Below are 13,218 nucleotides of genomic sequence, written 5' to 3'. Positions count from 1 at the left end.
ATTATCATCTATTAACCAGGACCAGTGTGATAAAAACAGAGTGAAGAGTACTTCATGTTATTCATTCTGTTGATGTCAAAACACAAAGAACCGCTGAGGCTGATGATGTCATCAGTTTAATTTATTTTCCCATAAAGTGTTAGTGACTTAGTCAGTCAGACCTGTCAGTAATCAAACTACATCGAAATCCATCCAATCAGGATCTTTAAATAAAAATGAATCTAAAAAATAAAACATTTTGTTGACCATATGATTCCATGTGTGCTATCCCATAGTTCTGATGTCTTCAGTGTTCATCTACAGTCTTTTGCTGATCTTGTTTTCATCTTAAAAGAACATAAATGTGAGATGCTTTGTTATTGTAGCAACCTTCCCTAACACTCCCAAGTCTATTTTTCCACTGTTTATGTTTGCTTGAATTTATTCCAAACTCCCATCCTGCATGCACAGCCACTATTGACACTGACACTGAAGTACTCTCTGAGCTGTTACATGAACGGACACTTGAGTGGAACAGTTCTTTGTCAAAGGTACACATGACAACACTGCAGTAATGACTCTAAACATTAAGAAATATGATTCCCTTTGTTTTCTGTGTATGACATATTCTGTGGATTAAATCATGTTGCTTATTCTTTCTCTTTAGGTTTCCTCCTTTTAGAAGAATATTGCAGAGGCCAATGTCATTCTGTTATATATATATAAACAGAATGACATATATTCTGTTATATCTCATATATGACCATGACCCACAGTATATTGACCCCTTCAAAGACCCTCATAACAATCTACTGCCTGTACCACCATCACAGTCTAACAACTACCGACTGCCTCCCTTTCTCTCTGATTAGCATAGTGATGTTGATTACAGGTCAAGATAAATACTGCCTCTCACATCTTAGCAGCAGCTGAACAGCAGAACACAGGAGGGAGGACAAAGCAGTGTTCTTTTTCTTACTCCATCTGATGATTATATTCAGGGCTGACAGAAGGAAGAAGAAGGGCATAAGCAGCACTTTGGAGTGAGATTTTAGCAACAATATTAGAAGTATCTCCACTGTTACTATAGGTTTGCTAAAGATATTCATGATCCCCAGAGAATGAATCTTGTTGACAGGATATCTCTGTCACATGACTAGTTTCCCTCAGCTTTAATGTTTCAAAAAAGTGTAAAAAATGTGGACGGAGCAGTTAACAGCTAAAGAGCCGAATATAACCTGCAGGACAGGTTACAGTTACTGCAGGTGATAAAAGTTGATGGTGATGAAAGACAGCTTAGAGACTGATGAAAGTGGAACTGTACTTGGTCACACTGGCCTGGTACTAAACCTAGAAAACCAAGTCAAGTTTTAAATTGGATATGATAAATTATTTTGATTTCTTTCTTTTTTTCCCCCAATAGTGTTAAAAAAGACAAATAATGTTGCACCTCCATTTAAATATCTCAACAACTACTGGATGGAGAGCATGAGTGCTGCTGGCTTTGGTGGCACCACCAGAGGTTGACATTTGTAGCTCAGTGAGTGGAATAGAACAGTTGTTTGATGGATGCCATGCAATTCTGTACAGACAATATAAATACTTTGGTGATCCCCTAACTTGCATCAGCAAAAGTTTTTAATTACAATTTTTGCTCTTTGACTTTACTTTACTTTTTACTATTTTTGTTTATGACCAAAGATTAATGACATTCCCACAGCCTTCAGCTATACTGTAAGCCCTCAGTTACCAAAGGTGTGCAAGTCATATTCAGCATATGTTTTGCTCACCAATAGATGATCTTTGTTTAGGAGGCTAAACCTTATGAATATAATACAATGTCAGTAACACATGTGAATTGCAACGGTGGCAACAGATGTTCATCTAGACTGTAAAATGTCATTCTAAAAGTGACAGGGTTCAGATTTAGGCCACGACAGACTCATTGTGTCAGTAAAAGTATAAGTAAAAAGTGTGTTATGAAGTGCAAGATTGCAGAGCAGATAGCCTGGCTTCATATCACAAGTGAACAAAGTCAATTGTCCTTTTGAAAATCACCAGCATGTCTTTTATGTTGCATGCCCTAATGAAGTGACCCCAGCAGCTGTTGAAGACATTAGCACTAATGTAGAACATAGACGTAAACCCAGCCCAGACCAAAGCACGCCTGTAGCAGACGGGCTACATATCCTCTCCCCCGGTGGCGTAACGCCTGACGTTTGCCGACTCTGATATGGATCAGCTACAGGGCAATTGGGCCTTATCAGTTTCCTTTTCCTTTATCAAATTCCTGTTCCAGCTGATGGATGTTAGGCAGGATTGTGTGTTTGGAAGCAGCAGATGTTAGGCACATTTCAATCACAAGGATGTAAACAAAGAGTTTACTGCTCACGTGATGCTGACTATAGGTGAACCATTCATTTACTGGACCATATTTCCAACAGTGGTGGAAGAGTCAAACCACAGCCTTGTTCTGCCATCTCTGAGGACTTTGGTACATTTTAGTGCTTCGGTGTCATAAGACAGGGCTGCGGTTAAACAGTGCCTGTTTTCTTAACAGCTGCCATGTTGTTTTCCTTCTCTGCTGCGTAGCTTTGACAAGCTTACATTTCATTAAGATACATTTCACTTTGTTTCCCTTAAGGGATGAATCTTTCACAACATGTTAAGACGTTATCTCTTCCGAATCATTGAATCATCATCATCTTATTGTAGAAAAATGTTAGGAATGTGTCTGAAGGGTGACGGGCTGGATGGTGTGTAGTTCATGTGTGAAGAAACAGAAATAATCTCGCTTTCAACCCCCATGATTTACAGTCCGGAGTCCGTTCAGTGTGAGAAAGCCTTCGGAATTCAAAATGAGCGTACTGCCCTCACTGCCCTGTGCACATTATCTATCTGCCACATTTTACAAGCCCAGCACTTTGATCTGTAATATAACGGTATTCACCTGCAGTATCTCTCAGCACACTCTGTGCACTCAGAGATAGTGTGAACCCTTTGCACTGCATCAACATCCATTCATTACATCATAGATTTATTGTGTTCAGCTAGCAGCTAGTCATAGTGTTTCCCTGCCTTTCACCTGATATGTGTGAAGATAGGCTGACGAATCTACTGAAGTAAAACAATCTCTGTGGGTCATTTCCACAGCATAAAAACACCATATAAAATGGACTTTACATTGTAAAGCATCCCATAACCCAGTTGGAGATCAACCAGCTGAACATGTTTGTATGCTGACACAGGGCTTTTTAATATCCAGCGTTGTCAAAACTGTAAAACCCCCAAAATAAGCAGTCAAACCCAGATAAAACAAAGAATTCATATAAATAGTAGTGAGGTCTGCTATTGTTTCTAGGCCTGCACTTCCTCCTTCTCTGGGCCATGGATCAGCTGCACCTGCAGGGCAATAGACAGGAGGAGAGGGTGGAGGTGTGGGGGTTGCCGGGTTGGCAGACTGAACAGGACAAAGGGAGTGAGGGGCAGAACAATGGTAAGGCCTTGTGGTGGAACTGGAGCGAGACAGCATGTCTGCAGGGCCGCCGGCCGCCCAGCCCCAGAAGGAACCTCCAGCGCCACACAGGAAAGGGCTTTCTCCAAAGCTGCCCGAAACACACACACATGCTTACAGAACATACAAACACACACTGATACTGACAAAGGCGAACAATAGAGGCCCCCATCCTGACCAAGCCTTGGACATGACTGTGCTATAACTCCAGGGACTCATCTCACACAAACTCAAAGAACAGACCGTTCTGTCAAAGAGATTGAGTTACAAAGGCAGAGGTTACTAAAGGTCAAAAGATTTCATAGAAGATGTAACGACTGTCTGCTTACACAGCACTCACTCACTCACAGAGATGTTTAGGATTAATACCAGATGAAGCCAGTTTCTGTCATTTATCTTAGAATTCAAGTAAAGAATTTGAATATGATGCTGCAAAGTGTTTTGTCAGAAATCATGCAATCACTTGATGCTTTATATCATATCAAATGGATGAGAGACGATTTAATGGTAGTGAGCAACTGTTCCCTGACAGGGTGCTCTATGTGAGAGGCCATTCATGGTTTTTACTGGTAAATGTAAAGTACGCACAAAACAAGAATGAATTTAGTGTGTAGACAAAATGTTGTGTAATTTGCATGACTGGCATGGTCAACAATGTCATCTTGTTGGTTTAGTACCACCATTTTCTTTAATGTAGGCAGAAATATCCCAACAACTGAAAAAGCTCAACAACAACACATTTCACACCCCAGAGGATGAATCCTAGTTATCCATAATCAGAATCAGAATGAGAATCAGAATCAAAAACAGAATCAGAATCAGAATCAGAATCACTTTATTGGTCAGAGAAGAAATCACAAGAAATCTGACTCTGGTTCACTTTGCTCTTAATTGTACATACAGGACAAAAGTACAGTTTAAAATCAACTATCTATGTACAGACATTTGGATAAAGGACTGGTGCAGATGATTAATATATATAATATAAATGATGAATAAATATGGTTTCCCCTGTCCTTTCCTCTTAAAACACTAGCCTGTTCACATTTGTGGTTTAGTAAAATGAAACAAATATTGGCTGGATCATCTGCATCTCCTATAAAATATGTGAACATGTCAACTGTCAATGTGAGCCTGTTAGCTGGTCAGCATTTAGCTCAGACCACTGCTGTGCCTCAGTACAGAGCTGCTAACATGACATAGACTCATATTTTATGTTTTATGTAGACATGCTTTAGTCTTCTTTTATTTCTTATAGTTATACTTTTGTGCACCCTGTTTTACTAGTTTACCTTGGCTTATCGTACTTCTCAGGAAAGTAATTGAATCTCATCGACATCCATCCCATATCTGGCAAATAGACAAGCAGCTGCAGTAACAGAAAGGATTGCTGTCAAACCACAGTGTGATCATGAACTGCCATGATGCTTTAAATGTTGGCAGTGTTCATACTAGTCCCTCTGTGGGTGTCATCCAGGTGGCAGGGGTCACCTCCAACACAGATCACTGACGCACACGCGCAGCAGTGTTAATGCGAGGCCTCAGCAAACTGCATACCAGAGTCAGGGCAAGCATGTACGACACAGTGACTCATCCAAAAACAACAAAGAGGGCCTCAGACCATGCAACTGTGCTCCCAAGCGAATGACATACACACAAAGACAATCAGAGGCTGCAAATGTGCCAAATTCCAGAAATCCTTCTTTGATGTCGAGGAATGTGTTTTATTTTCAGTCTGTCTCTTTTGAATTCCCAACATGAGCTAATCCGGATGATGCCACTGCACACATGGAGCCCCTGTGGGAAAAACTGAGTCAGACATGCCGCCACTTCAAGGAAAGCTCTCTGACACTCTGTGCCCATTCTTTTCCTGTATTCCATCTATTTGACCTTCTTCCTGTATGGATCTTACATCACCATAACCGCTTGATCTTTGCTCTGTCCAGTCGACCAGCTGCCTTTGACACATGGTGGAAGAATTAAGAAGTGCTTTGGACTGAACTATCAAACACACTCTACACGAGAGGAGGCAACTTTGTCAGTCGGAGTTAAGGGGTGCTTAAGGATTGCAAAGGATCTGAATGTGACACACTAAACCGTCAATCACAGCAGGTTTGCTTCACTGTAATGACTGTATCGAGAAGGCTGATGAAGTGTTGCACAGCTATCTTTTAACCTGAAGACTAAATGACGACTTCTTCATGTCATCAGAGGGATAATCAACAGGCTCCAATGCACCTGATGTCTTCACTTACATCCACAGTCAACTTGTTAGATGTGCAGCACAGTCTCATGTGATTGATTTACTGTACCACTATTCATTAAAACCCAGTGGCCACTTATGTACCGACTCATTCATGCTAAATGACTCTGTAACATGACACTGCATGTCTACTGAGCATCAGCACAAATATGAAATCTGTGACAGCTCCAGAGCATTCAGATCTTTCCTCTTCATATAAAACCATTTTGTGTTTTGGTACTGTTTAGCTGGACTTCCTGTCAATGCAGAAATTTAAGCAGCTAGTGGTGGGTAGCTGCAAGTAATCTCCCCCACTTGTTTTCAAAGGCTTCATAAAATAAGCAGTGTGAAGTCTTTCTTGTGATGTCTGATAAATGGGAATATAATCATTTAAGTCGCTGACTCTCCAACTTTGGATTGCACTCTGATGCCTTTTTCCGGAAAGATCCAGCAGCTTGTTTTATGATAAAACAAGCTAAATATGGAATCAAGAGGAGGCTTTTGTTAACGTGAGACGAACCAAGTGTCACATCCCACATCATTTCAAGACAAGAGATAATAACTTGTGTCTCGGGTTGTTGATTTTATGGTTGGATCTTCCAGTCTAACGCTGACTAATCCTTAGCCTGTGTACAGCTCATGCTTAGTTCCTCATCACAGACCTCAGCTTGAACCGGTCTGGGCTGGATTTGAGTTGACTGCCACTCCCTGCACTGTAATCACTAATCCATTTCGCCCCCTTCTTTCTCTTTCTGTATCCACCGGCTGCATTTACAAGAAAAATATTAATGTTTAGCATTTCAAGGAACAGGCCAGCTCTTTGGCTGCCCACACTTAATGAATTATTATTAATTATGAATATCCCTGTAATATACTTCATCATAGCTCCTCTGTCCTTAATAAAATAACCTAGATATAAACCTTGTCCAAAAAAAGGCACAAAAATCAACATGCATTCATTTGTATACATCAGTAGTTTTAAATCTTACCTATCTGACTAATTTATACAATTTTATTGCCCCCCTGCCCCCACTCCATACACACCTCCACCCTGTATCTTCCTCTCTTTCTGGTTACTGTCCTCCAGGCTCTGAGGCTGTCTGCCACAGTGTCTGCACACATCAAAGCTTTCAGCGTTTCTAAGGCTGATGAAAGGCAGGAAGAGGGTGGAGAGGACAGGCCTGGGTCCAGGGCTTGCACACCGCTGCCAACACAGCAAAGACAGCCAAGACAATTGCCTTGAATAATCTTTTTCCTTAACAATTGGATTGCCCTAAAAGGGAAAAGGAGGCCGTTAAAAAATGCTGCCTGGTGTGAGATACACAAGCCAAACAAAAGGAACGACCGCAAGATAAAAGAGCAAAAATAGACGTCATGAATAACACACAGTGGTAGAGTGGTCAATTATAAGGTGGGTGACCTGTGACCGCTGTAACCATGACTGAAGATTATTATTGAAATAAAATAAAAATAAAACAATGGCTTTGATGGCAGATATATGCCTAGCAACCTAACAGCGATAAGAGGACTTTTATACTAAGCTAACTGGCTGCTGGCAAGAGCTTCATGTCAAACTTTTTTAAGTTTAGGCCAAACATGAACAGGGGCAGCTATGGCTTGGAGGTAGAGCAGGTCGTCCACTAATCAGATGCATGTCTACGTGTCCTCGGGCAAGATACTGAACCCGAAGGCTGTGCCATCGGTCTGTGAATGTGTATGAATGGTTAGCTCCTCAAACTGATGAGCAGTTGGCACCTTGCATGGTAGTCAATGCCATCAGAGTATGAATGTGTGTGAATGTGTATGAATGTGTGTGAATGGGTAAATGAGATACATACTGTAAAGCGGTTTGAGTAGTCTGAAGACTAGAAAGGAGATATATAAGTACAGTCCATTTACCATTTACGTCAGCCTGCTGCAGGTCAAAAAGACAGTCTAAAGCAGAGAAACCCAAACTTGTTTTAACACAGTACATCTCTTTCTGTTGGCTCATTAAGTGGCATTATCACATTGTCACTGGATACATTGTTATTATAGAAGTAGCATTTTTTTTGCCCCATACATTTCTGTCAGTGATATATTTTATAAAAACCATTAAATGAACTGTTTTAAAATGTATTGTACTATACAGATGTGCCCTTTCTACCTCGTTTTATGACTTCTCTGGGGAAATCCAGCTGTCTGTGATATGGAGTCATTTGTTTCTGGCTACAGTACACAAGCACACCTTTTAACAGTCACAGAAGATTATTCACCTGAGAGTTCCGCGCTGTAGGGCGACTGATACTTGAGCTTCCCATATCTGTCAGCACATGTGAGGAGCGCCCACAGTCAGATGTCGTCATGCACAACAACCCAGGGAACTGGTTTGAGCTGGTTGAGGACTATCAGTGCAAGCAGATTAGCACACACCAAGTGATCTGTGTGTGTGCAGCTAAGCCGACGTACACACCCAACCACTGATGAAATACCGTAAATATGCCAAAGGAGCTCTGAAATTGTCTGTAAATGTGGGAGAGGGTTGCAGTAATGGAGGGGTCCTTATGATTTTCTTAAGCATGAAGGATCAAAGGGTGAAGAAGCCTCCACCATCTCAACCCTGTAATGCTACTTAGACAGGCTCTTATCTAGAGAGCAGGGATGATTAAATAGACTCCAGCACAAACACACTGCGCAGAGAAAGCCGTCGAGCCCCCACCCTCTCCACCCAAACTGAGCCAAACTGGTTTACGCTGGTCTGGTGAGGCATAGAGCACTATGAGGGGAAACCCGATGAAGGTTAACCACATCCTCTCATGAGTAACTCTATTCCCTTCAGATGCCCTCTGCTGCGTCACAGTGAAGAACGATACAGGCAGAATGTGATCAGCATGTGCCTCTTTTGTTTTCTTTACTATGAAATAAAGGTGAACCAATGCTCTACACATCAGCTGTTACATTTCTGTGTCATGTATTCATCAACACCTGCGCAGACAAACACATCACTTTCCTATTTCTCTGGTGATTTGGCGTGTTGAACCTGAGGGCTTCCCCTGTTTATGACTGCCACAGCTCACAGCTGCTAGATGCCAGAATGATATGTGTTTTGCATTTAAGATGCTAAAAAAGATAAATAATTTCATCTTGGTTCCAGATCAGACCTTACTTTTTTATAGAAAACATTTTTTATAGTCCCAAAATGAGATGATTCACTTCTATATGCCAACACTGCTGAATCCTTTAAATCGATGAAGATGTCTCATCCTTTGTCAGGGTTTGATTTCTCACTAATCCTCCAGGGACATAGACCACTGCAATGCTACTCAGCTGTTTGCATTCCTTACATTATCATAGTATGTAATAAGAATAAGAATAATAATGATAACACCAGAGCTTATATGAATCAGCCATAACAAAAATGGATGAACCTCATGACCTGATGAGATGCCCAATAACATGGAATAATGACAAAGACGTGTTCATCTTTTATATAAGGTAATAATTTATTAAAAAAGACAAAGAAAGGATCATCAACTCAAATCATCATTGTGTTCGAACAGTTTGTGACAATAACACATTAGTGGCCACTAATGAGTAGTGTTCATATAACAAAGTGAGGCTGACAAACAAGGCATGTGTTCAGGACAGACAGGCATTCAGGCAGCTTCTTGGGCACTATAAAGTCTCATATTGCAGCTTTGCACCATCATCAACGCAGTGATGGAGGCTCCACCTGTACAAGGTGCTGCTTCACAGTCACATCCACACGGATGCATTCAGGAATTCAAGTCTCGAGGAAGACGTGTTTGCCCTTCTTATTCCCAGGCAGTTCATGCTGCTCTGTCCGCTCCGGGCACGACTCTCCGCCGTCACCTCCATCCAGGAGGCGACTCCGCTGTGGTGCCCTCCAGGCGAACGGCTTCACATTCTACACCGCACCTCACCGCTCCATTCCAGGCGACAGGTGAGCTGCACCTGCGGCGGTAACCCAGTCATACTGGGAGTGTTTTCACATTCGGCTCTCACATGAGCCCACAGAGAGACACGGGCAGCGAGAGATGCGGTCAACGCAGTTTGAGCAGCTGCCGGATCATCCCTGCAATCTGGAGGAACTTGTCCTTCTTTCGCTGTTTGAGCGCCATCAGGGACCGGGCCGTCTCCTCCGGGTCCTGTGTGTAGGAGAAGATGCTTCTCACTCTCTCCTCCGCCTTCATGTCGCCCGTTTTCTGGAAGAGTCTCATCAGCGCGTCCTGGTTGACGTTTTCAAAAATGTTGGCCACGGCCTTCTTTCGGTGCGCCGTGTCAAACTTGTTGCCGTGGACTGAGGGGCTGACGCGGCGGCACTCCGAGGACACGTAGCTGGACATCTTGTCTCTTTGTTCGTCCGCTGGATAGCTCGTGTTTTTCTGCTCCAAGTGTGGCCCTCCAACTCGGCGAGGATGAGTTGTTAGGTGCGCACCGTTTCGCGGAGCGGTTCCAGCGTTGCTCGGCTGAGTGAGTGAGTGCGGGAGAGGAGAAGCGGGCTCGATTTATACCGCCAGAGAGGCGCTTCCAGCGGTGACATCAGCAGCCATGAAGCAGACAGAGGCGCCGCCTCCCCCCGCTGCAGCCTAGCAGCACTGAGTGATGAAAGAAGTGTGCAAAACATCCCCCATCTGATCACTGACTTCTGTGATATGAATGTAATCTAACCCTAACTACAAAAATTTAATTCATCATACTGAATTCATCAAAAAACGTCATTATGAGTGAAAGTCCAAACATATATATATATATATATAGAGAGAGAGAGAGAGAGAGAGAGAGAGAGAGAGAAAGAGAGAGATACCTTCATGTGTAAGCAGCTTTTCTCCTAACCAAGGTGATGCTACATTCATGTACTGTACTGTATTCACTGTTAGGTGGTTTAATGTAAGCATCATAAAGTAAGATGTGTATTTAAAATCTCTACTTGCAAAGTAAGTTTGAAAGACAACTTTAGCTTTAAGTACTCAGGTAAATCTATATGAATTAATAATGTATGATGATGTATAATTATGTTGTTACCCAGAGATGTGAAGTCCCGGCTCATCTGAGTCATTTGTGTCTATTGAGTTGTTATTCGAGTCAGCTAACAAGACTCAGAACATATTTATAAACCAAGAAGAACCTAAATCAAACTGTTAGTCTGTGCTCTACATGTTTACTGTATCTCTTCCTGTGGGCCATCCATTGACACTCGACTACGAAAGACTACGAACTAACTGGAACTATTTTTGCAGTGTTATTTTTGGAAGTTAAATTCACTCTGCAGCATAATTAGTCATGTAGATTACTAAAAGTGTGTTTTCTCCAGCTCCCCCACAAGCTACAGGAGATTATATCTGCCTTTTCCAGTTAACAGAGCTAAAAATATTTGGCTTACATTTTGGCCTGCAGATGGGAGGGTTTGTGAACTGTGTTTACAACTACAGTCCATCCGAGGCCCACACGGTGTTGATAAGACTGCAAGGCGTTCCCCCATGTGGTGCAACTGGCCTCATAAACAACAGCAAGTGTCAATCTCATGCTGGTGTAACTCTCCTAAAAACTGTCCCCACTGTAAGTGTGACCACAGGCCAGTCCCTTATATGGACAAAAGGCAGCTAGGAGCATGAAGAGGCTCAGGAAGTGTATTCTTTCCTCCAGAGGTCTGCAGAATGAAGTTCATGCACGGTATGCCTGGCATGTGGCAATGACTTTGTGTGCTGAGTCAAACAATAAACCAAAGCTCCTCACTGTCTGAAGGGAAACAATACCCAGGTCCTCACTTAACAGCTTTGTTTTGCAGATCTGTGTGAACAATGTGTCGCCACAGGATCGCTGTCTATCTGCAGCTGGCATGGCAGTTGCGACTGGAGACAGAGAATGTCACTGCACTGCAAGTGTCAGCTGAAACTTCTGGTCCCAGCGGCACAAGAGACAAGCTATGCACAATGAGATTTCAGCGGGTAGACGGAAACTGGAGCCTTGAGCTGCTGACCCGGTTCTCCTGTCCACACCAAGCATTCTTGCATTATCATAACAAAGGGGACACTAAATTTAACCAGGGGTCAGCGTTCAGTCCTCTTCTTCCCCATGGGGAGGGATCCTGATGTATTCCTTAGAGATAAGATTCCGTCCACAGATGTTTAACTTTTGGCTCAAATTTCATAACAACGCTCCCAAATGTCCCTAAAATAGTCCAGGTCTCAGATATGAGGGCTCCTGGAAATGGAGGCAGTCTGTAGAGACTTGAACCAAGTTTGAGGAATCCTCAAATGATTAGGTAACATGGTCAATGTTCAGTCTTATCTATCTAGACCAGTTTTGCTGTGTTTACCTTCTTGTCATCTTTGTTTATTAACGCACTTTAGCCAATAAAATGTGATAGTGATGAGCAATGGAAGCCTGGCAGGAGATGCCTTCAAATCAAGAATAGGTCTGGATGGGAGGTTACATAACATATCAGGCAGTTTCCTTTATTCATTATCCAGCTTGATATTTTAGACTGCACATTTAAATATTCGGTTTAAACAAAAACCATAGCGTCTGTGTCTCGTGATGCTCTACAGGAATAGCTCCACATTTTGAAAGATTGGGTTGATACATGGTAGAGACAGAAGCCTGCGAGAGCAGAGAATAAAATGTAGTTCAGAATATTGGAGTTACTCCTGGAACTAGTGTTAGAACCCAAACTGTTCAACTTATCTGGATAGTTGCACCACATTATATGTGATCATATAACCTAAGACTGTGTTTTTAATTATTTCTTAATCAATTTTAGCCTTTAGTCGACAGTGACAGTTTGAGACTGACAGACGGGGGATAGAGATAGAGGATGACATGCAGCAAAGGGATGCAGGTTGGAATCAAACCCAGGCTGCTGTGGTAAGGTGCATTTTACACACTTTACCAAGTGAGTTACAAGGGTGCACCATCTTCTTGATTTAAAAAAACAATAAATAAACCATTAAACTTTAAATATAAAACAAAATAAGTTAGTAAGCAGTTAGACGTTAAATAGTCCATCACAGGATGTAAATATAGAATGTAATGTAAAACCACAACTTTACTACACTACACTGAGGATTAAACGGGATCAAACTACAAAGCCATAATGACAGCATCTGCGGACATTAAATCCACTGTGACAGGTACAGGGACAGATCTCAGTTGTGTGTCTCTAAAATGGACATGCAATGTTTTGGAAATGACTCAATGGCTGTTTGCTGTTCTTGTGTAATCTGCACATGTCCCAGATGTCTGAGAACATTTCATTAGGTAAGTAGAGGCCGCTTTATCAGAAGATGGTTCGCAGTCTTAGTGAGACTTTGACCTTTGAGTTCACAGTCATATGATTCTGTTTCAAACCACCAGAAAATACAGCTAAATCAAACAAATACAGCTCTATTGATCTGCCCTCATTAGCAATTCAGCATGGGAAAGATAAAAATACTAACTCATTTAATGAGGACATCTGCTGGTCCAAGAAACTCAACGACGG

At 42.1% G+C, this 13,218-nt stretch overlaps 1 protein-coding gene and 1 long non-coding RNA gene across 3 annotated transcripts; both read right to left on the bottom strand.

The window, feature by feature from the left end:
• Positions 1–4,318: 4,318 nt before the first annotated feature.
• Positions 4,319–8,120, bottom strand: LOC109139923 (uncharacterized). 2 transcript variants are annotated; one of them, XR_003462994.1, is made up of 3 exons: positions 7,991–8,120; positions 6,780–6,939; positions 4,319–5,290 (listed from the first exon to the last, which is right to left on the bottom strand). It is a non-coding gene; the product is annotated as an uncharacterized LOC109139923 (long non-coding RNA). The 2 variants fall into 2 exon arrangements; XR_002042348.2 differs by having other exon boundaries at positions 6,780–7,008; positions 7,991–8,116.
• Positions 8,121–9,192: 1,072 nt separating this feature from the next.
• On the bottom strand, positions 9,193–10,248 carry tcima (transcriptional and immune response regulator a). Its single transcript, XM_010755379.3, has one exon. It carries the CDS (start codon positions 10,079–10,081, stop codon positions 9,779–9,781), a length of 303 nt encoding a protein of 100 aa, XP_010753681.1. The 5' UTR covers positions 10,082–10,248; the 3' UTR covers positions 9,193–9,778.
• Positions 10,249–13,218: the final 2,970 nt, after the last annotated feature.

Source organism: Larimichthys crocea, chromosome X (assembly GCF_000972845.2).
Source record: "Larimichthys crocea isolate SSNF chromosome X, L_crocea_2.0, whole genome shotgun sequence".
Classification (NCBI taxonomy): Eukaryota; Metazoa; Chordata; class Actinopteri; family Sciaenidae; genus Larimichthys; species Larimichthys crocea.
This window is presented reverse-complemented; position numbering and strand designations above follow the sequence as displayed.